General features: G+C 41.9%; 1 protein-coding gene across 3 annotated transcripts in view; it reads left to right on the plus strand.

Annotated features, from left to right (window-relative positions):
- Window positions 1-21,636, plus strand: part of sema6a (sema domain, transmembrane domain (TM), and cytoplasmic domain, (semaphorin) 6A) — a 102,743-nt gene that overhangs the window by 45,396 nt on the left and 35,711 nt on the right. For all 3 annotated transcript variants that reach the window (XM_063490813.1, XM_063490814.1, XM_063490815.1), the window contains exons 2-7: window positions 279-429; window positions 1,288-1,405; window positions 12,719-12,779; window positions 14,079-14,141; window positions 14,779-14,880; window positions 21,204-21,294. In XM_063490813.1, the coding sequence (XP_063346883.1) occupies window positions 330-429; window positions 1,288-1,405; window positions 12,719-12,779; window positions 14,079-14,141; window positions 14,779-14,880; window positions 21,204-21,294 (535 nt within the window). In that variant the 5' untranslated portion in view covers window positions 279-329. The remainder of the gene's footprint in view (window positions 1-278; window positions 430-1,287; window positions 1,406-12,718; window positions 12,780-14,078; window positions 14,142-14,778; window positions 14,881-21,203; window positions 21,295-21,636) is intronic.

Here is a 21,636-nt window from a genome sequence, read left to right on the forward strand (position 1 = left end):
CATCTCTGGCACACTGCATTGGGCCATACAAAATGCACAAACAGCTAAATCTGGTAGAGTGAAAATTCTTTAGGTAATTCCTTGCTGTTTCTGCCTATCCTCGAGTCTCCAGCCTTCCTCATTACTTTGTTTCATGCAGAACCCAAGAAGGAAAGCAATTTATGAAAGAGTTAATTGAAAACACTGTTTGACAAACTCCTTTTTTCCCTCCTTTCGTCACCTTCTGTCATCCCTCTCCACCTCCTCCTTGTCCACCACTTCTGCCTCTCTTTGTACAGGCTGAGGCAAATCTCTAGTAGAGGACCAGCAGCAGCAGTGTTGGTGCGACCATGAGGTCAGAGGCCTTGTTACTCTACTTCACACTACTGCAAATAGCCGGGGCGGGCTTCCCCGAAGACAGTGAGCCTATTAGCATCTCACACGGCAACTGTAAGTATATCCTTTTTCTTGCTTCTCTTCACTTTCTTTATGTCTTTCTTTCGTTCTCTGCTTGAGCACCGTCCCTTCTCTCATTACAAGTCCTCCCTCGCTCTCTGCGTGCACTCTTTTCCCTTTCCTCTTTGTTTTGCACTTCGCAAATCCCCTTCTCGATATCTGTGTCACTTGTTCTATCCTTTTTCACTCGTCCACATCCCTCTCAACCCTTCTTTCCTCAGCAACCCCCACCATCCCCTGCACTCAACGCATTCTGAAGGCATGGAGTGTAATTTGGCGCCCAAGGATAGCCCCTCTACACACACAAAAACGAAAGACTTAAGGCAGAATTTGAAATGGAGCCCACCCTACATCAAAGGATAATCCGCTATTTTTCTGTTGGGCTCCTAATGCTGTGTGTGATAGTGTAAATGCTGTGGCAGGCTATAAAGATATGGTCATTGTTTCCGCTGATTCTCTCTGTGTCTCTCCCTGTCCTGTCCTGCTGTGCTCACTTTGGGCTTAACGCTGTCCGAGGGAACTGAAACGCAGGCCAGAAAGCCTCACATAGACCTGCGCTCCTCTATCACAGTGTTTATTCAAACTAAGCGCTTTCATCCAAAGCCACTAACAATAGAACGATTGCATGGTACAGTGCAGCATATTTTTAGCCTACAATTTATGGTTACACGAGAGCCTCAGCTGACAATTGCGGTGGCGTTTTCTTATCCAGCAAAGACACATAGGTTGACATTTGACCCCAAACTCCTGGGACGTATGACAAAAGCTGTGAAAGCCAAATTACAAAATCCCTCACACGAGCTACAATAAGTGGGCACACACAGGGATTAATTTTTGTCCTCCTTCTTGCAGACACAAAGCAGTATCCAGCATTTGTAGGCCACAAACCTGGAAGGAACAACACGCAGCGGCACAAACTGGACATTCAGCTCATCATGATTATGAACAGGACATTATACATCGCTGCCAGGTGGGTGATAGTACCTCAATTTGTGCAATTTTAGAGAGACAGGCATTAATTCTGCTTTCATTTATGGAATAATTACAAGGAATAAATTCAGGCCATTGTAAGTTAAGCATCTTCAGGATTATTTTATTCTTTATGACCTAATACTAATTACAGTTGCTTTGTGAACTCCTGTTTTAGCTCAATAAATGTAAAACCCTCACATTTTGAACCATCAGGCTGAACTTCGGGGGCCTGCTGCGCTGGTTTCTTTTAAAGTTTTGGTTAATCAGGAGGGAATAATTCAGAGCAAAATGCTGAGACCTGAAATCACTTAGCAGTCTGGACTTTTTCCCTTCATTACCTCTTTGTTGTTTTCTATTTTCAGCTCACCGTCTGCCAAATCCCTCTTTACCTTGTACGATGTCCCTATAGACTCGTGCCCTGTTTTTTTTTAAAAAACATCCAAGCACACAAACACAGAGATAAACTGCAGATAAGTTAAAAACTAATGTCAAAGAGAACCGTTTTTTCTGCTTTTTGTGTTGTCAATAAACAGCAATACAGGACATACAAAAGGTATTCCTTCATTTTATGGCGGCCTAGTTGCTCTCAAAAATCGATTTTTTTTTTTAAAACTCTTTGTCGCTTTGTCTGGCTGACCCCCACTCCCCAGTCTGTCACCTACCTTTATTGCTTTTTGTCCATCCATCAATGTGTTTTTCACCTGTGCATCTTTATTTGGGTGTGACTCATTTTTCCTGAGATAATATAACTCACTTACAGCATCTGGAGCCATGGCGAAAATCAGTATTGATTTTTGTCTTTCCTGTTGTCATCAGTATTTTTAAAAATGGCGATGTTGCTTCGCCTCATTGCAAAGTGAGTGGTTTGACAACCAGTCAGCTCCATTAACAGGCAGGTTTACCTTCAGCATATAACATTACAGTAGCATTAAAAAGGCCTTAATAAAACTGATCCTTATGTGCTTGTTCTCTGCCCTCCATAGCTAATTGAGTGGCAGGCTTGATTGGATCCTGTTGAAAGCCACAATAGGGGTCTTTCTTTGTTTCCCTCCGAAGCATGTCAAATTAAGTGGCTGAGGGAGGCTGCTGCTTTAAGAGAGCTGTTTTTTTTAACATATCTCTGGTCATTAAGAGGAGGTGTATGGAGAGCGAGAAAAACCAGACTAAAAAAAGAGAGAGACTGTGTGTGTGTGTGTGTGTGTGTGTGTGTGTGCGTGTATGTATGCATGTGTGTGTAGTGGTTTTTCCAGAGACTTTGGTCTGCCTGTCGCCCACCTGCTCCACATGGGGTGCCAGGGCCTTAGGGATAAGGGAGGGAAATGAGACACATGGGGTTTATTGGAGGGGCTTGACTGTGTGTGTGTGTGTGTGTGTAAGAGAGTGAGTGAAAGAGGGTGTGTATATGTGTCAAGTTTAGTATGCTGACCAGTTGTCTGATTGCCACATGTGTGTAAATGAATATATACATTCAAGGGTAGTGAACATGTGTGCTGGTGGGTGTGGAAGCTAGTCTGTGATCGTGTCTGCAGTGCCTTGCATGTGTGAGGTGACCCGGTGCAACAGTCCTACACTTGCTAAAAGCAGACACATGTCCGAGGTATGTGACCCCCGAATGACTGGAATGGCTGCCTCAGATTAGACTGAGTCGGATGACCGCCATTGATCCGGACACAGAGAAGAATGCTGGGAGTCGATAAAATGGACACACAAACGACGGCCCTTCCTCAAACATCCATCGGCTCTAACAGAATGTCGATAAAGACACGTGAAAGTTAAATGACAAATAGTTTAAGGCAAACAACACAGACAATTACCACTTCAGAAATCAATGTGAAAGTGAGCCAGCAGTTAACCCAGCAAGACTCATGCCACGAAACAACGCACAATGGTGGAAACCAGCCCCCCCACATAAAAAAACTAGGCAACATCAATAGTTGCTTTTATGACGGTTGTCCAGTCAAATGGCTTGTTTATTCTGGAGCCAGCGTCACACAGCTCTGCCATCATGCCTCTAGACCAGTGAGCCTCAGTTCTTGGTGTGCAGCAGCTTGCAGATGGCCACTGTGAATGCAGTCCAAAGCCCAACACTGTTTCAGGCTGTTTTTTGAATGACTGCTCAGTGTATTAAATCCCTTTGGCTCCTGTTTTGGTGCTGGCAAAAAAATCACAAGATTTTTAAGCTGTGAGATGCATACAAACATAGCAACTAATGAAATTGTAAATAGACAAAAGTGCCTTAATCCATAGAGAGAAAGAGTCAAGTCTTTGGCAATGTGTGAACTGAGCAACAGATGCAGCGATTGATAATTTATCCTTAGTTTTAAGCCTTGAATGAAGTGTATTGATATGGTGAAATCAGGCGATCAAGCCCTGTTTTAGCCAGTGTGTCTGTACAAGTGTAAAGAAAATAGCCTCTGCTGATGAGGTCATATATCTCTTCTAATATTTGTAAAACACCATTAGCCTTATTAGACTCGTATATATTGGGTGTTAATCATGTATTCAGTTCATGACTGCTGTAGGTTTTTAATATTATGAATATGATTCCATGGCCAAGTTTCTATCAAAAGCATTATCCAGAGGGACACTACAGCTTGATAACATATCTGACTGCAGTCTTTTCATATGCAGCCTTTCAAAAGCCCTCTTGTTTGTTAGGATTTAATAAGACTGGCACTGGATTGAGTATAGTATTGATTTCTTTCACTTTAACTTACATATTTTCTCTTAACAAAAGGGATGCATAGCAGATCTTCTGCTAATAAGATCTTAAAAAGAAATAAAGTAGAATAGAAATACAACATGGAAGTTATGCCAAAAGGTGTTTGTGAAGTCATACTAATGACCACTAGATCCAGCCTTGGAGCAAACTAATTACTTTGAAGCAATCAACAATACATTATCCATGATAAACTGAGACATGGTGTATATTAAAGTGCAGGTAATGAACATGAAAACATCTTAATGTGCAAGCTTGGTGGTTTATGCGTGTCTGCTGTCATGTGTATTTTAGATGTTTAGCAGCAGAGTCACGTTTGGTAAAAGCAATAATTTGTTCAGTGAGAGACGGACGCGGGAGGACTCGCATCCCAGAGGTCCATATTTCATGGTCAGGGTACACTGTGTACTCCATTCAGAGGGAATTCATCATGGTGCAGTGGGAGATTCATCATTGTGATCTTTGCACATGTGTGTGTGTCAGAGTAATATGGTTTTGTGTGTGTGTCTTCAGCTGTAAACAAAATAGTTCGTCACAAACCTCCACTTTCATGAGAACTGCTTTTTAGTTTGGAAACTTTGCAAACTAAGTCTAACCTTAAAGAGCCTCAGTTACTTAAACATTTATTTTATTGTTTTAATACTTTTGGTTTAGATCAAGTTCTTTTGGGATATATTTTTTCTAGTTTTCAGTGATATCTTGTCAAATTTTGTTAATCCTGTGCTCCCCAGTGAAATTGCTGGACTCTGGAGAATGTTTAATTAGGTGAAACAGATAGACCGGCTCTTCACATGCTAATATATGAAAGAAATGGGATCACCAAGACTTTCTGTTTGGATGCTTTTAAAAAAGCTGTTGTTCAAGGTAACCACTGGTATTGCCAATTGCTCTCCACAACTGTTTGCCTGCATGCAACCAAAGACTGCCCAAACCTGTTTGATCAACAGAACTCAGACTATAAGCAGTTTCCAGTACCAGACGTCTCATCGATTGCCTACAGATTCTCTATATTCACAAGGAGACTTATTAACACTCTGCTTTTATCCCCTCACAATGTCTAACCACCTTTATTTGGAGGTAAATAGAAAGGATAAGGGCAAAATAGGGGTGATAATCACCCACTGCTCGCAAAACCGTGTGCAATACTTCAACCTTGGATGAAGAAGTCAGTCTAGAAATTTCAGAATTGCTTACAGAAGATAGACATATGGTATTTTTTTTTTTTTTTTTGGATTTGGCACATAAGTTAAACTGACATGGATATTTGTTTAAAGTCTGTACGATCATGTCATGCCTGTTTCCAATATGTCGTTTGCCTAGTGTTGCCAAAGGACGTGATGGCTGAAACTATGAATAGTTTTCTCAAAGGTTCACGCCAGCTGGAGAAAAGACATGCAGAGAATGATTAAGACAGTCCATACATGCTTGTGCTTGTGGGTATGTGTGAACGTGTTGCTATATACCCTGCCTTGCGAGCATATCCTAGACCTCTCCACATGCAGGGCATAGTCGCCATTCCTAGGCCACAGTCACCCTTCACCATGGTAACACCAACCACACTCTGTTTACACCCCTCTATGAGGCTGGGAAGCATGGGAATCAGAGAGACAGAATGTGTATGTGTGGGACGGACAGAGAGAGAGAGAAAGAGAGAGAGTGATCGCCGTGAGTGAAAGACCAAAACTTGTGATTACAGCGAGACACGCTCACAGACGCACACTCAAAAATCCTGATTACCTTGTCTCCGTTGAATCCTCTAGAACAGCCATGCCTCTGTGGCTGCTGTTCTTCCCTGTTGGGTCTCTTTGGGTCTCGCAGTGGAGGCCACTAGAGTCTCTATTATTGTAGCTCCACCAAATCCTGTTAAAACCCACTAATGATGGGGATTACACGGTTGCCTCCTCTCCCTCTCCTCGCAGCACCGACGACATCCAGCTATGTCCACCCTCTGAACCAACTTTTGCAGCTTCGGTAATCATAATCACCTGAAATGAAAATTGGAACAAGTTTAATTTCATAAAATAACTCTGCAAGCATGTAGAAAAAATGTCCTTTCACCCATTCTTTGGACATTTGCTGCTGATCATATAAGAAAAATGTACACACAGCCTGGCTGGAGTATACTCCTGCACTAGAATTAGTGCCACATTGTTCTTATAGCTTGTCTGGTTAGCTAGTGAGGAGTATCCTGGGTGATAGCTGCCTGCAAAAGGCACTGAGATGCTACAAAACTTTATGTGAGTTTATATGAAAATGTATGGTATCCTGATAAATGCGTGTATAGAATATGAATTTAAATTAATGTAGTTTAAAGGCAAAAGTTAAAACTATCATGTTGAAATGTGTTAGACAACAGAACATCTTCAGCATTATTTTACTGTATGTTAACAGTTTGCTTAATTGCATGTTCTTGGAATTGGGGTGCACAGGCAATTCACAATTTAATTACAAGGGAATACAAAACAATTAATTAAAAATTAGGAATGACAAACAAAATATTTCCCATACTGATCTCCTTGGAAGTTAAATGGAAGATTACTGGGTAAGGTTCAGTAAAGAAATCACATCTTATACTGTGATTATGCATATCTGCTTAATTGTTCCAAGAGTGCACCCTCAACACATGCCCCTTACCATACTGAAGCAGCCATGCACAAAAAACACACATACATTGACATACAAATACACACAAAAGGAAAGGTGGAGGGAATGCTGAAAACCATAATGAGAAATTCAACCTTCGAAAAGAACAACCTGCCTCAGCCTGGGGGTGAGTGAACCCTGGCTTGTTGGATTTCATGCCACCACATCACCGAGGGCCTCTCGATGCCCTCAGCCCATTCAGAACTTCAACAGCTCCCTTCACAGCCTGAAGGTGCCTGCTGGCTTCCCCAGTTCCCTCCCGCCTACTTTGTGAAGAGGATTTGAACCAGTGAAAGCCAAAACAATGCAGAATGGGCCATCCTCCACCACCCATGATCCAGTTATGAAGAAAGGGGAATATAGGTGAAGAGGGTGACGAGAGAGAAAGTGTGGGAGGGTGGATTGCAGGAATTAGGTTTGCGGAAAGTGGAATGGTGGAATAAGGTGCGGGGCGCATGCTAATTGTGTTCCCCTATTTTCTGCCACTGGAGTGGGAGATAGTTTCACAAAGGCCCAGCAGATGGACCGCGCTGGCCTGTGGTTACCCCAGAAGAAATGCGCTGTTATGAAAACGACATTCCTCCACACAAAGAGCCTGTGTTCTCGTGGCCACGCATGGCTACATGTCCGACGCAGACCCTTTCTGTCATTCTGTTGCACTCAATCTCACACTCTTGCCCACGCTCAGTTAGTCTACTGTTCTGACTGGATCATTCAGCTCTTCCTCACTGTGTACCCATCTTTTTACAGTGTCTCCATCTTTGCCCCTAAGAGGATATTTGCATACCTTCCGTCCTACTCACGCATTTTTTGTCCCAGGATTTCGGGAAATGAGAAGCCCACGCCAAGTGATTCACATTGATACCCAATGTATCGCGTTCATCCACTGTCAAAGACGCCTGTTATTTCTCGTTCCTCACAATCTCACGGTGTTTCTAATTTCATCATCTGCACCACAGCGCTATAGAACCGATTCCTTTGTGTTAAAGTACTGTGCCATCCTCAGGCTGTTTGATTTACAGCTGGAAGCGGGAAAATTATGGGAAAGTGAATGACTTGCAGCAAAGCACCCTGTGGATTTTAGTTAAAAAGTTACTAAAGTTTTAACCAAGTAAAGACTGGATCAAACGCATTTGCTTTTAAAAAATCGCACTGGACTGTAAATTTTAACGTCAGAACAAGCAGAACTTGTAAAGAGCATGGCAAAGATTTCAAGATGTGACGAGTACCTCTTGAGGAGGTTATTGGGAGGAGGAGGCGAAAGAGTCGTCAGAGGGCACGAGACAAATATACTGCCTAAACTAAAAGATACAGGTGCATACTGGTCTTTTAAAAACAATGAGAGGTTTGCTAAGGGTTACCTCTCACAGTTACTGCAGCAGAAGCTCCTTGTAAACACTTTTGAATTCGTAGCTGATTGTTGCAAGTTGTGTCAAAACTGTAACTTTAAACACACTCACACAAATTGAGCATCTTACAGGATCTGGAGATGTAATTATTTATCTCCCACATTCAGCATGAATAAACATCTATGAATCTCATGAGAAATAAGAGAAAAACAAAACTCCTGCCAACTCCACGACTTGCATGGGAATGATTAGGCTTTTCTCAGTTTCTTCACTACCAAAGTAATCCAGTGATAGTTTTGTATCTACAGTTACACTGCAGAGCTGCTAAGTGCAGATATTTCATTCTTGTAATGTTGCCAATTTGCCAAACAAATGTAGGCCAACACAACACGGCTCAAGTTATAGCCCACACTAAATCTTAATTTTTAAAGTATTGAGGTTCAGAAAAGCAATAAAGCGTAGACTATACCAATACCATGACTTTTTATATTCCTGAAGTTAGAGAAAGAAGGGTGAGGTGGTTTGGATGTACGGAGGAGGGATAGTGGATATAATGGGCAAAGGATGTGTAACAGGGAGCTGCCAGGCAGGAGGAAGAGAGGAGGAATACAGAGAAGGTTCATGGATGTAGTGAAAGACAAAGGCTGGTGTGACAGAAGAAGATGCTGGTAATAGGATGAGATGGAGGCAGATGATCCAGTGTAGTAACTCCTAAAGGGAGCAGAGCAAAGAAGAAATTCTGTGGATAATCTATGTGAGCTAAGACTCATTATTACTTATGCCATGCTCTCTAATTCTTTACAAAACTTGATTCTAAGACACTTATCTGATCTAAAACACCTGGATTAAGCTGCATACTGCATGCAAATTAAACAGAGTATCACATTTTTCATTCTCATAAATAATTTTACAAGTAAAATTTTTACATCGGCACGGCAAATGGATTCCAAGCCTGAAAACAATAGACAATAGGACACCTATTTTTGTATTCTCAGTGAACTGCTCAGCACATATGGAAATGGGCTGTTGCATAATAAAAGTGGTCTTTGCCATACTTTTGCCCCAGCAGAACAAAAGCTTTTACTCACAACAGGTTGTTTAGTCTGTACTGTGCTCAGCAGGCAAGAGCGTCTCTGAAATCAGAATATTTTGCGGGGTTATTTTGGGGGGCTAAAATATTTGCAAACCATCAGATGAAATGCTGAAATATATTCAAAGTGACATCTACGATGAAGGTGTCCTATTTTGTAGTAACATAAAAATAGTAGTAAAACATTTCCTGGTTATTTTCCTGAGAGTTTTTCAAATTAATGACTTACCTTCAACCCACCACAATCTGAAAAAGAAAATCAATTTATGTGCCGTTCTCGAAGACTTTAGATTGAAAAGTTTATATGAAGCCTTTATTATCCAAGAGTCATTTTTTCAGCAATAATTTTTTTTAAAAAAGAGAAAAATCCATTATTCATTTCAGGTATGTTTTCAAGAAAATATGTCAAAAGATTCTCTGGCTGTGTGAAGATGTGCTGTTTTTCTCAGAACTTATCCTGTTAAGAAAATATGCATTGGATATTTTGTGGGTGGGTTTATATGACAAGAAAAATTTACATTTTAGGGGGTCTATATTGGAAACAACCATTTTTTGTCATAACATAAGCTGAACGTTAATCAATTAATCAAGAATGAAATAATAGTAACAGTTTTAAAGCGTTTAAAAGGTCGGATCATACTTCATGACAATAACTAATAACAAATTAGCAACAATGTGACTGTGATGGATCATGTGTTTTATGCAGGTTTCATCTCTGGAAGTTGACTTTCATATAATAAAAGATAAATATAACTTGGAATACTGAATGCCTGGAAGGTAGATAATTGATTTTAAAACTTCAAATTAAAAAAAAAAATAGTACTGATGTTTACAACATCCAGTTTAATGTTGTACAGATACATGTTGTACTCTGCCTCTGCTTCTTTTCTTTCTTCTCAGGGTTTCATTGATGTGACTCAGAGACCACAAGGAAGTGACTGTGTTGTAATATGAGTTCAGGTGCAGGGCTGAATAGGGGAAAGGGTGCATGTGAAATTTTGTTGGGGTAAAGACTCGGGGGTGGGGGGTTGTTCCGTGCACGTGTGTGTGTGTTTGGAAAGCTGGTGTTGACACAGACACAGCCGCTCCATTGTACTCCCCCATCTCCAGTCAGGATGTTTGAGGAACGCCTCATCGCTTGGCTCGCTCTAATCTCTGCTGGAACCAGAAACCTGCGGCGGGAAGGCCTCAGCCCAGAGGACTTTGTCAGCACCGGGATAAGAGAGGCACAAGTCAGGGAGAATTGCTGGGATGGTTACTACTGAAAATTATGGAGAAGTCAATTACAGATTGCTCGTGAGCTGCTTTAAATTTGCAGACAGTAAAATAACCCAGGGGATTGCAATAAATCCGCTAAGTAATCCTTTGATTTAATAGCTTTTGATTTATTTAGGTCTTTTTCAATATGAAGTTTGAATTTTAATATAAAGATAAAACAAGTTAACTTGCTGAACTTAAGGAGACAAATCAGAACATTTTAGTGATCATCATCCACCGTTTTTATCACCTCGTGTGTTTCATCTCCATTTAAATGTGTCTCTGTTTTTCCACTATTTTAAATGTAGTGGTGCTGATTTTTATAAGCCAGCTTTTTAAATATTCACATTTACTCTAGAACATGTAATTCTGACTGCAGTGAAAGGAATACTGAAAAAGGCAAGACCGACTGACCCGGGAAAATCAGTCCAGAACAATTAGCACAGAGCAGTTCAATGGCAGTGGAACCAGTTAGGCCTAATGAAAAACATTTTGGAGGGGAGATTGTGGTTTTGGCCTGAGCCGCAACAACCTGTAACTTGTTGTTGCTCAGTTTTTAATCATGGCAGACTGCGCAGTGACAGTCAGCATCTGGCATTTGCTTGAGCAAAGGAACTTGGAAGGAAGGCCATGGGATGAATCTGAGTGACCTAAAGCTGACTTTGCTCTTGGCTTTTTTCATGAAAAGGGTTTTCTTTTTATTTCAGCTGAAAGCAATAATCACAAACATTTAGTTATGAGAGGTAATCCACAGGCCAACTTTGAAATTAGTCAGTATTGTCCATAAAAATGGACTTTTGAGTGTGCTGTGTTGTGAAAATTAGTTTGAGAAGGGATGGTAAAAAATTGAACGCGTGACATTTTTTGTTCTTAAATGTTAAATGGCAATTTGCTAAAGGAATTTTTGTGTTTTACATGACGGTGATGATATTGATTATGTGTATTTTTTTATACTGATAGGTCTGATCAGTGGACAGTTACTATAGAAACCATAAACAGCCTCAGTGTGGAGAAATGAAAAAAAGAAAACAGGCATTCATATGATGTATTTTACAGTTTCTTTGAGAAATTTCAGAAGTTAAACCGACAGAAAAAACAGGTATTTAGCCCCCGGCCTCTCTGGAAATGTGATGAAAGCTGAAATGTTTTCCTAATTTCAACCACTCTTAAAGATTAATTATTCAATTTAAGAATTGTGGCTGATAATGTACAGTAGACTGGGTTTTATCCACGATGAGACTGAGGTGGCCCCCAGGAAAGCGATATAAGTGGATTCATTTCAAGATGCCTGTTCCTCCAAAGACTTTATTAGATTTAGTTAATGAGAGAGCAAGGCAGGCAGGCTGGCTAAGCGCAGGTTGGGGAGCTGGAATATAATTAAGCCGTGAGTCTGATGATGCCACTGTTACACACTTTGATTAAAAACACGTTCAACAGCTAATCTTCAACAAATTAAAGCGGTTACATCGTTTGGCACGGTCACCTTTGGTTCTCTCCTCAAAAGAAATAAACCAGCTTTTCTTTCTGACTCTTCCGTTCATGCCACCTCTACACCTTCTACCTCCCACCTCTACACCATTGTATCCTCCCTCTCCATGTCCGCACCCCAATTCTCCACGGTAAGAAGGTGTAGCGGCATGGCTGGTCAACTAGCCATGTCTGCCTGTCTGAGATGTAGTTAACCCTTGTGATTTTTATGTCTTCCATATGCCCTGCTGGGGCCTTTATGGCTGGACTGTGTAACACAGGAGAAGCTTGTATATTTCCAGGCCAACACACATAAGTCTTCTTGTCTGAGCTATAATGAGTGTTAGTATAGATTTCCTGTGGCTCAAACACTAGGCTTAATTGACCTGAACAGCTCTGAGTGACTTGGCACCTCCCGTCTCAAGCCTTCCCTCCTCCCTCACGCCCCACCAAGACCTTTCTCTGGGACAAAGAGGCTTTTGTCCCCAGGCCTGCGCCACGGCGCTCCAAACCTTTGTTGACTGTTTCTGTCTGACAGAGCAAATAGATCTGGCCTCCTTTTGTTTATTGTCATTTTTTGAAGTTTGAACAAAGTTTATACAAAGCCCCATTTTCTGACGCTGTTTGCTGCCTGCAGGGGGAAAACAGAGAGGGAAGAAAAGAAATGGGTTTATTGTTTGTTGAATTTTGACTGTCTGCTGCTGTCTGACCTCTTCTCATCTCTCCCTCTTCTTTCTCCCAATCTCTTTCTCCCTTCCTCACTCGCTTTCCCTCAATCACTTGCAGGGATCATATATACACAGTGGACACAGACACTGCCAACAGTGAAGAGATATTTTTCAGTAAGGTGAGTGAGACGTCTGCCTCTTTGAGGATGTGTTGTTCTCTGCGTGATTGACAGTGTAACCTCACTCTGACTGCCACAGTGTGTACGTATGTGCATGTGGGTGCATTTGTGTGCCTGCCAGCAGTCTTACTCACCCGCTCACCGATTGGACCTGGCGCGTTCGCCATGGTGACCCTGTTAAGAAGATTATTTAATCAATCAGCTAGCTTGCGTCATCCACGCTCATCAGTGGGACAGCGAGAGGTCTGATGGGTGCGTAACGGAAGCTGAGGGGACAGCGGAAGAAGAGCGAGAGGGAGGAAGGAGAAGGGGGGAGGAGCAGGAAATGGAGAGCGAAAGCAAAGGTTAGATGAGTAGCAGAAGAAAGACAATATAGATGCAGAGGTGAAGAAGATCCCATTGTATAGTTTCAAATTATTCAAAAAAGGGGCCTCATATTTACATAGGGCCGCGACTGTTATAACCTACTCTTTATTCCATTTCAACCACTCTTTGCTGGCATCGCTTGCCCTAAACATAATGCATGCAAACAGAATTCAGACAAGGCCATTCTCGTGTATACAACAACCAGCAATCCTTCCACCTCATCCACTTCAATGTCAGAGCCTGGCAAGTGGGTCTTAATGAGAGCAGGCTGCAGATGAAAGGCTGGTGGGAGACGCGCAGATTGATTGATGACTGAGGGTCTTTAATCAGTGGCTGAGCTCCAAACATGTTGTACAACAGCGGCAGGTACATAGTGGTCTGAACCTGCGGCTGGGAGCTGACCCTCAGGTGACACAGGCCAGGGACATGCGTGGAGTGTATGTGTGTGTACGTTTGTGTGCATGGCTATAACTTAAGTATAATTACCCGTGTGTCTGTTTGTAGTTGAGTGACAAGTAAAAGAGGGCTGATCCACAGGTCAAGGCAGTGCGTGTGTGTGTGTGGGTATGTGCACACGCAAGGATGGCAAGCCTATTAATCCACAGATTTGTCCACGGATCTGTCCTTGGACAGTCTGTTCTGATCCGGGGTCAGTATTGTATTTCCTTCCCTCTGGCAGAAAATTCGATGTTCAAGGAGGTAAAATGATCTCCAAACAAACTTAGAATAAAGTTTGCCTCAGAGCAGGTGCCTCATGAGAGAAATCAATGATGTAGAATCTCAAATGATGATTATTGATCTTAATATAGATGGGTTATTGAGCTCCATAGTGCTGTCTGTTTTTTTCCCCTCCCACCTCACTGTTTAGCCTGCTTTCTTTGTGACTCGCTATTTTTCTCTTTAGCTTCAATTCACTTCCATCTTTTTCTGCAGAAAATGACATGGAAGTCCAGACAGGGAGATGTGGACACGTGCAGAATGAAAGGGAAGCATAAGGTAAGGAAAACACACACACACACACGCTTAGACACACAAACACTGCAGCTTCCATGCTTACACCCAACATCATTTGTAGAGCAAACGTCACTCACGTTTTTCCACTTTTTTTTGTCAGTCACACACTGTGCATGGCAGACAACCTGTAACTGATGTAATTGCGCACAGTCTCTGTTTCATTGTCTTTCTCTCTCTCTCCCTCACACACACAGACACTCTAACACACATTTTAAAGACACAAGATCCTGAAGGTGCAATAACACACTTCTTGCAGTTCATATAACCTTCTGCTGTCAGAATTTATAGAGCATATCAGTGGGAATCTTCATATTTCGTGGTTGTATAACTTTATTTTTTTCCTGAACTTAATAACACTTTCATTATTGTTTGAGAAGACGTTAAATGGCACATTAAAATCTCCTGCGGATTTGCCTTTATGTGCCGTGATCAAATGCATGTCACGATACTGTGTTTGTTACATATGCCTCTCCCTGCTCACCGCGTGCCACATGCTGCACTTCAAAAGACAGAAAAGCAAAAAAATAACAGCCCACATGTGGCTACAGATACAGATGTCACCATGGACTTCCTTTCTTCTTTTTCTCTTTCTTTTTTTCCTGCCCTGCTCTCCCCGAAGGATGAGTGTCACAATTTCATCAAAGTCCTTCTGCAGCAAAATGAAGACACCTTATTTGTTTGTGGAACAAATGCTTTCAACCCCTCCTGTCGGACCTACAAGGTAGGAAAACACACACACACACACACACACACACACACTTTTGTTTTATCCCCGTTGACATTTTTGACATCTACCATATAGAGAAGGTTTCTTCAAATTCCTCTCCACTTTGTCTTTTTGCTCTTTCACACACACACACACACACACACACACACACACACACACACACACACACACACACACACACACACACACACACACACACTTATAGGATTTTTGACCCCAGCCATGTGAGAGTTTAGAGAGGGGTGGGCTATGGAGCCACGGACATAGATGGATGACTTTCACAACTCAGCAGGCCGTCCTCCTGTGCCTGTACCTCCAGGTGTACTTTGACAAACTCAGTTCAGAAGCAGAGAAAACTACTCAATCTTACCTGCTTTCATGCATGCTCGCACACCGCCAGATCTGTTTTAACCTTTTCCTGAAAACATATTTCCAGCCATATTCAATTTATGGAAAAGCTTCAAGATTCTTTCAGGAAAAGTAAAACCACGAAAAGACATGGTGCATTTTATTTCCTATGAGTCACTAAGGAGAGCACAGGTACACATTAAGATTGACTTAGTGCACCAAAATAGAGATGCCAATAAAAAAGCAGATACAGCAAGATGATTAAAGTTTGGCATACATGGAAGCAGATGGACAAACATTAAAAGCAGATGGGCTGTGTTCAAATTGAACCTTTTTTATTTGCTGTTGACATAAATCTGATGTTTCTGATGCTCCAGTGTGAAAAAGTGAACACAATTGCCGTTATAGTCTTAGTTCGTTCAGCTTGGCTGACCTACTAAGTTTGCTAAGCAATAGTTGAAAATATTGGAAAATATTACAGTTTTAATTGGTATTTATCTATTTTTTTTTAGCATACTCTATGACAAATCTTCTGGAAACCAACCAAAGATCAGTATCAGAGGTTTAATCATAGTAATACTGTACAAATACTGTGCACTGCTGTCTGGACAGACCCAGTATGACGGACACCTTACAGAAAAGAAAAAATGTGGGACAGTGGGACAGTCAGATAGACATGCAGACAGTAATAGAGACAAAAGGACAGGGAGACTTAGTAGCAGTCCTGTCCTGAAGGGTGTTGTTCTGTGGTTTATAAGGATGTGTTGTGATGGTCAAAGCACACAGAGATGTTATCTAGGTGGCCTGTGGGGAAAACGCCCCTGCTTTGGTTCAGCAGATCTGCTTACCAGAAAAGCAAGACCTCTTCGCTCCACTGCCTTTGTGGTTCAGCATGCTAAGCACACAAAGTGGACGTCTTTCAATTCACTGACTCCTCCAATAGGGAAAGTGGAATTTATGTCTCCGCATTTATCAGGCATGGTTAGCTTTTATAGTGCCTCCGGTTATGGTTTCAAGGTTTGTGTTTTAGCTGTTACTGCACTGATGTCGCTGCTAGTCGGCTGAAGTTAATGGGAAGGGAGGGGAAGTGTTGTACATCAGTGTGAGGTTTGGTAAAATAACTGCACATTTACACACAGCCTTATATGCACCTGTGGTATAAAAATGGATGCTTTTTATTGATCACTTATGTTAAAAGTCAAACTTCAGTCAATAACGGTATGATAAAAAAAGGCAACTATTGTTCTTTAAAGAACACCGATCATTAAAATTCATGTTTCGTATTTGCTCAGTCCCTGCCCTACCTTACCCAAGTGAATTTATGTGTTTGCAACTGCCCTTCCACACCTACTAAAACACTCATGTTTAGTTGAATAAAATAGCTGTTTTAGCCAGGAAATAACTGAGTTATTACCAAAATCATTACAAGAAAGTCTTGAAACCTTTTAAAAAGCAAAAATTATGACTGATTATGGGCGCAAAGATACAAATCCACACGAAACACATATACAAGAAAATGTGCACCCATGCAAACACTGACTGTGAACTGTGTACATTTTAAAATAGGCATCTCTCTCTCTCTCTCTCTCTCTCTCTCTCACACACACACGCACACACACACACTGTACTGCTGGCAGGCTGGCAAACTCTCTGGGCAGATACCAGACCTTTGATGGCGTGCTGGGCTCATCCACTTCGCTTGGTCAGAAGTGTATTTGTGTGTGTTTGTGTGTGCGTATATGTGTTTGTGGTTAAATCCACCTTGGCCACAGTTTGCCTCTCCATCTCCCCAGTGTGACAGCACTGAAAAGAGCTTCTGTTTCGGGGCCAGCCTCATCCCACATTAATCAACAGCGCTGTGAGGGCAAGCGGGAGGGAAAGGGAGGCATGGAAGGGGAGAAAAGGTGGTGGAAGACAGAGGAGGGAGACAGAGGGGGCAGGGAGGGCAACCGCCCAAACCAGCAACACCTCATGTTGGTTTTTGTGTTGTTTTTTCCATCAACCCCCTGCCTGGTTACCTCTGATTTTACCTGTCTTTGAGTTTCTGACATTTATTTTTTTTAAACAAACCTACCAATTTTCTCTCTTTATTAGCTGCTTCTTCAATTGGTGGTGTCAACATAAAAAAAACCATGCACTGTCACAGATGCATTCATATAGAAAAAACACAGGCAGACACCTTGGCAGCATGGCACAGCCCTCTCCCTTAGCACCACACAGCACCCAACTCCCTTTTTTCTTCTATTCATCCTCCCTCCTACCTCTCCTCTTCTCCCGCCAGCCTTAATCCCCCCCCTCCACTTCTCCCACCACTCCGCCATCTTTCCCTCTGTTGCTTTCTCCCTCTGTCACTCCCTTGCTGTGTTGTAATAATAAACACTCCGTCCAGCTGGGCTGATATATGACTGGAGTCAGTTTCATCGCCTGTTGCCGGGTGAAGCAGGGGGAATCAGTGGGGAGTCTTGGAGGCAGCGACTCCCAGGTGATGCGTCTTAGACCTGATACCGGCGAACCGAGGTGTACTGGGAAATTTCATCCGTTCCAAGTCTTTGCATTTGAAATGACGAGGTGAAAATGCTTCCATGCATGCCATTTTTTGCTGCAGCTTTTCCAGAGGCTGTCTGACTGACACGTAATAAAAGACAATACAAATTTAATACACTGCAAAAGCATTAATTAATTAATGAATAACTCTTCATTAGTAACCACACATAATTAACAAAAGCAATTGTTATATTTGTGTAGTGATTCTTCAGCAAAGTGTATTCAAAAAGATCAGTAATTTTAGTTTATATATATATTTTATAAAACAAACTAAAGACCTATCTCTTTCAGCAGCTGCTGAAATTCCTTGAATTTCCTGCTCTGGTGTAAAAGGTGGTCGGGGAAAGTTTTCACCCTCCCACTGCTCAGAAACAGGTTGAAGAGAAATGGGCCATGACTATTAATCTCCCCAGGAGATATGTCCTTGTTTGGTTTATACAACTGCTCCTGGTCCAGGTGTGAACTTGTGCACTTGACCTTTATAGATGTGGAAGGTTGTTGCAGGTGTATGGATGGCATACAAATAAATTTTCTGGGTCTAAAAGCGTGCTACAAACTTTAGGTCACCATGGAAAAATGTATCAGTATGCCAGCGCCAGTATAGTCTGACAGTGGCTGGCCTTTCATGAGGTGCCTAAGTCATGCATTATTTTGGAAGCGCAGTTTTGCGAATGGATATGTCTCAGTAAATATGCCCTTTACTGTGCTTATTCTATTAAATAAACAAGTCTGTGATATTTCAAGGAAGCTGTTCCGAGCAAACATTTATAAGTGGGACGCCGGTTCAGTTTACCCTATGTTTGTCCTCAGTAAGATATCTCAAATCCCTCAGCAATGATAAATAAAGCCCATAAAAGCGTCCTCATAAAAACAACAGAGACATGGAATCAGACCATGTCCCTCACCCCCCGAATACTGGAGCTGATGCTGAACCAATTAAAACACTCCTGATGGGCATGTTTTGGATCTACATTGTATTTGTCTAATTAATTAGCATATAGCCTATGGAAAACAGCAATGCGCTGTTGTAGTAATTAATTCATCTAGATGCACTGCGCTCCCAGCCAAGGTTGCTGTACATTCTTCTGCTAAGCTACAGTAGATCCCTATAGATCAGTACGCTTTTAAGGCGGGCCTGACAAAGTGTGACAGCGCCACTGTTCAAATTACTTTGAATTGTGCTCCCACTAAGTTGAAGCACTTCTTTCTTTTTTGCAGCTAGTGGAGTTGACAGTATAATAACATTTTCCGGGTAAACAAGGTAAAGGAATAAGAATCCATCTGGCCGCTTAGACATCAAATTTCTTCATGGTAGCGTTTTAAAAAACATTGCGGTTCAGCGTGGCAGCTTTATAGATTTCTTTTGCCCTTTCAAAAAAAAAACCACTGGTTATTGCTTTAGACAACGACATGGAAGTCGGCTGTTGTTTCTCTTCACATGCAAACTTGACAGGAGATTGAAGCCATGCGCTATCTGCGGCCGGGTTGGGAGTGTCTTCCCCTGTTCAAACGGCAGGAATAGATTAATGACAGCCAGCCAAACCCAGTAGACAAAGGTCACTACCTTGGTGAAATCCAACGGAGGAGATGGAGTGCTGGGGGTTGCTCCTTTGGCATGAGAGATATGTGAGTGTGCGTTTGTGATGTGTCAGAGAAGGAGGGAGTGTTTGTGTTAGGTAGCTGACACAGAAGCTGCTGACGTTTCAAGCTTAACTAAGTTCCCATGTCACTCTGTACACACAGACGCTGTGATTCAGTAGACACACATGACCTTCAGCTACTCACGTCTCTTATGATTAACTCAGTCTAATCTATAATTACAGCCCCCTCCCCCCAATCTAATAACAATATATGTCCAGCTTGCTTCCATATATTGTCCTTCCACAATTTCTGGAGAAACAGAAGGAATGAGAAATCGAGAAATACACTGCCGCTGGTGGCTCTGTGTTTGTTGTAAAAGGTCACTTGTAATATTCTCTGCCAAATCAGCCTCAACAATTTCTCTGGCAAGCTTTTTTAGCGTTGCGCCGGAGTGTGTGTGTGTGTGTGTGTGACCTTTTTAGTGGGCAGATGATAACCGTTTCCGCCGAGACAGGAATAGAAAACAAAATGACCTGTTTAGAAACCAGAAAGGGCGGCGTAAGCAGTTTGCAGCCTTGGCAAGCTACGGACCTCTTTGTCGAGAGCAAGGGAAGCAAGGAAGAAGAGTATGGGATAGATAGAAGTAGCGATAGAGAAGAAAAATGACTATGTATTTGTGAACTGTTGGCTAAGTGTGTGTATTGTAATCTTCTTTGACCTCAGCTTCTGGTCAGCGCAGCGCAGCCTCTCCTCTGTGTGCATGTGTGTGTTTTCCTGAGCTTAAGCCATAGAGAGTGTCCTGAGGCATGCTGGGGAAGACAAGCCTACCCACGGTGGGATGATAGTGACCTCTCACCCACATCTGATTTTCTGCCATGCTCTGCCAATTGCACTGTAACCAAACTGGACTCAAAACAACAGAAACTTGTCTAAATTCCAGTTCACAGTGATCAACGCACTAAGGAGGCCCAAACTAGCACTTTTTAAACAATGAACAGTGGCTCAAAATAGTTCTAAGAAACGAGACTGCTGAGTGACTGAATAACAAAATTGAATTACTTAACTCACAATGCTGAGAAAAGACAACTTTCAGATTGTCTAGGGGCAGAATTAAAATTAGTGTGTCTTATGAAATATACAAAATCAGGAATAAGCATTGCCCAAGGAAGAGCTCTTAGCACATGAAAAAGTTTGTGCTGCAAAGTACGACTTAAAAAACGGCAGCCGTATGATCTAGTATTTAAAAAGTACTCTGGTTTTGTGAAAAATTCTCACATTCCCAGCTCAGGGCTGTGTGCTAATTTATTTTTCCTCTCTTCAGAACAAAAGTGCAAGCTTTAGAAATCAGGACAGGGGAAAGCGGTGCTGTAAATGGGCTGAAGATCGGTCTTGAGGGTCATTATAACGCTTCTTTAAAATGACTACAGCTGAAGGATAAAGGATGACGGGGGAAGCGAACCACTACTGTGAAACGTGTTGCTGCGGAAATGTCTTTTTTTCCCCCCTCCATGACAGTTTTGAGATTTTCCCAGTTGCTTTGGCAGCCCTCAGCAGGACACCAGAATGGCATACAAGTGATATTAGTTAAGGCTACACTCAGATGGATACACTCCCGGGCTGCTTTTTGAGGGCTATTTTATTATGACTCACACTTCAACACTTTTTAAGCGCTGCCTATAGTTTTTGATTGTCTTGACATTTGGACACATTTCCTCTGCTAGAGTTTTACCTCCAACTGGGAACCAAGACTTCCTAAGTTTTTTTCAAGTACATTGTTTTGTTTGACACCGCACACCACTTTGTTTTGACCCCCTCTTGACCTTTCATCTCATTCCTGACCTTAGATTGACACCTTGGAGGCTCAGGGAGAGGAGATCAGTGGAATGGCGCGCTGTCCGTATGATGCCAAGCACGCCAACGTTGCCCTCTTTGCTGGTAAGATTAAACATTTCTGCGCATGTTAAACTGACAGCGATTTATAATGCATTTAATATCACTGTGATTTTTAAACTTCAGTCACTGTCCTTTGGGTTAAAATGAAAGAAACACAAGTTTCCATGAGGTTAAAATATTTTATGTGATATTTCTACTCTTCATTGGATGCCATGAGGCAAAAACATTAATCCCAATTTTCTCCTATCTGCAGTTACTTAACGCTGGAAACAGTTTGAGCTAGATGGGAAAGTTGAGTGTATTTGAGTGAGGGATTAGTTGCGGTTGTATTTAATATTCTTCTTAATACCCTGCGGTTTACTCTAATGGCAATACTCTGACATG

The sequence above is a fragment of the Pelmatolapia mariae genome, linkage group LG12 (assembly GCF_036321145.2).
Source record: "Pelmatolapia mariae isolate MD_Pm_ZW linkage group LG12, Pm_UMD_F_2, whole genome shotgun sequence".
NCBI lineage: Eukaryota > Metazoa > Chordata > Actinopteri > Cichliformes > Cichlidae > Pelmatolapia > Pelmatolapia mariae.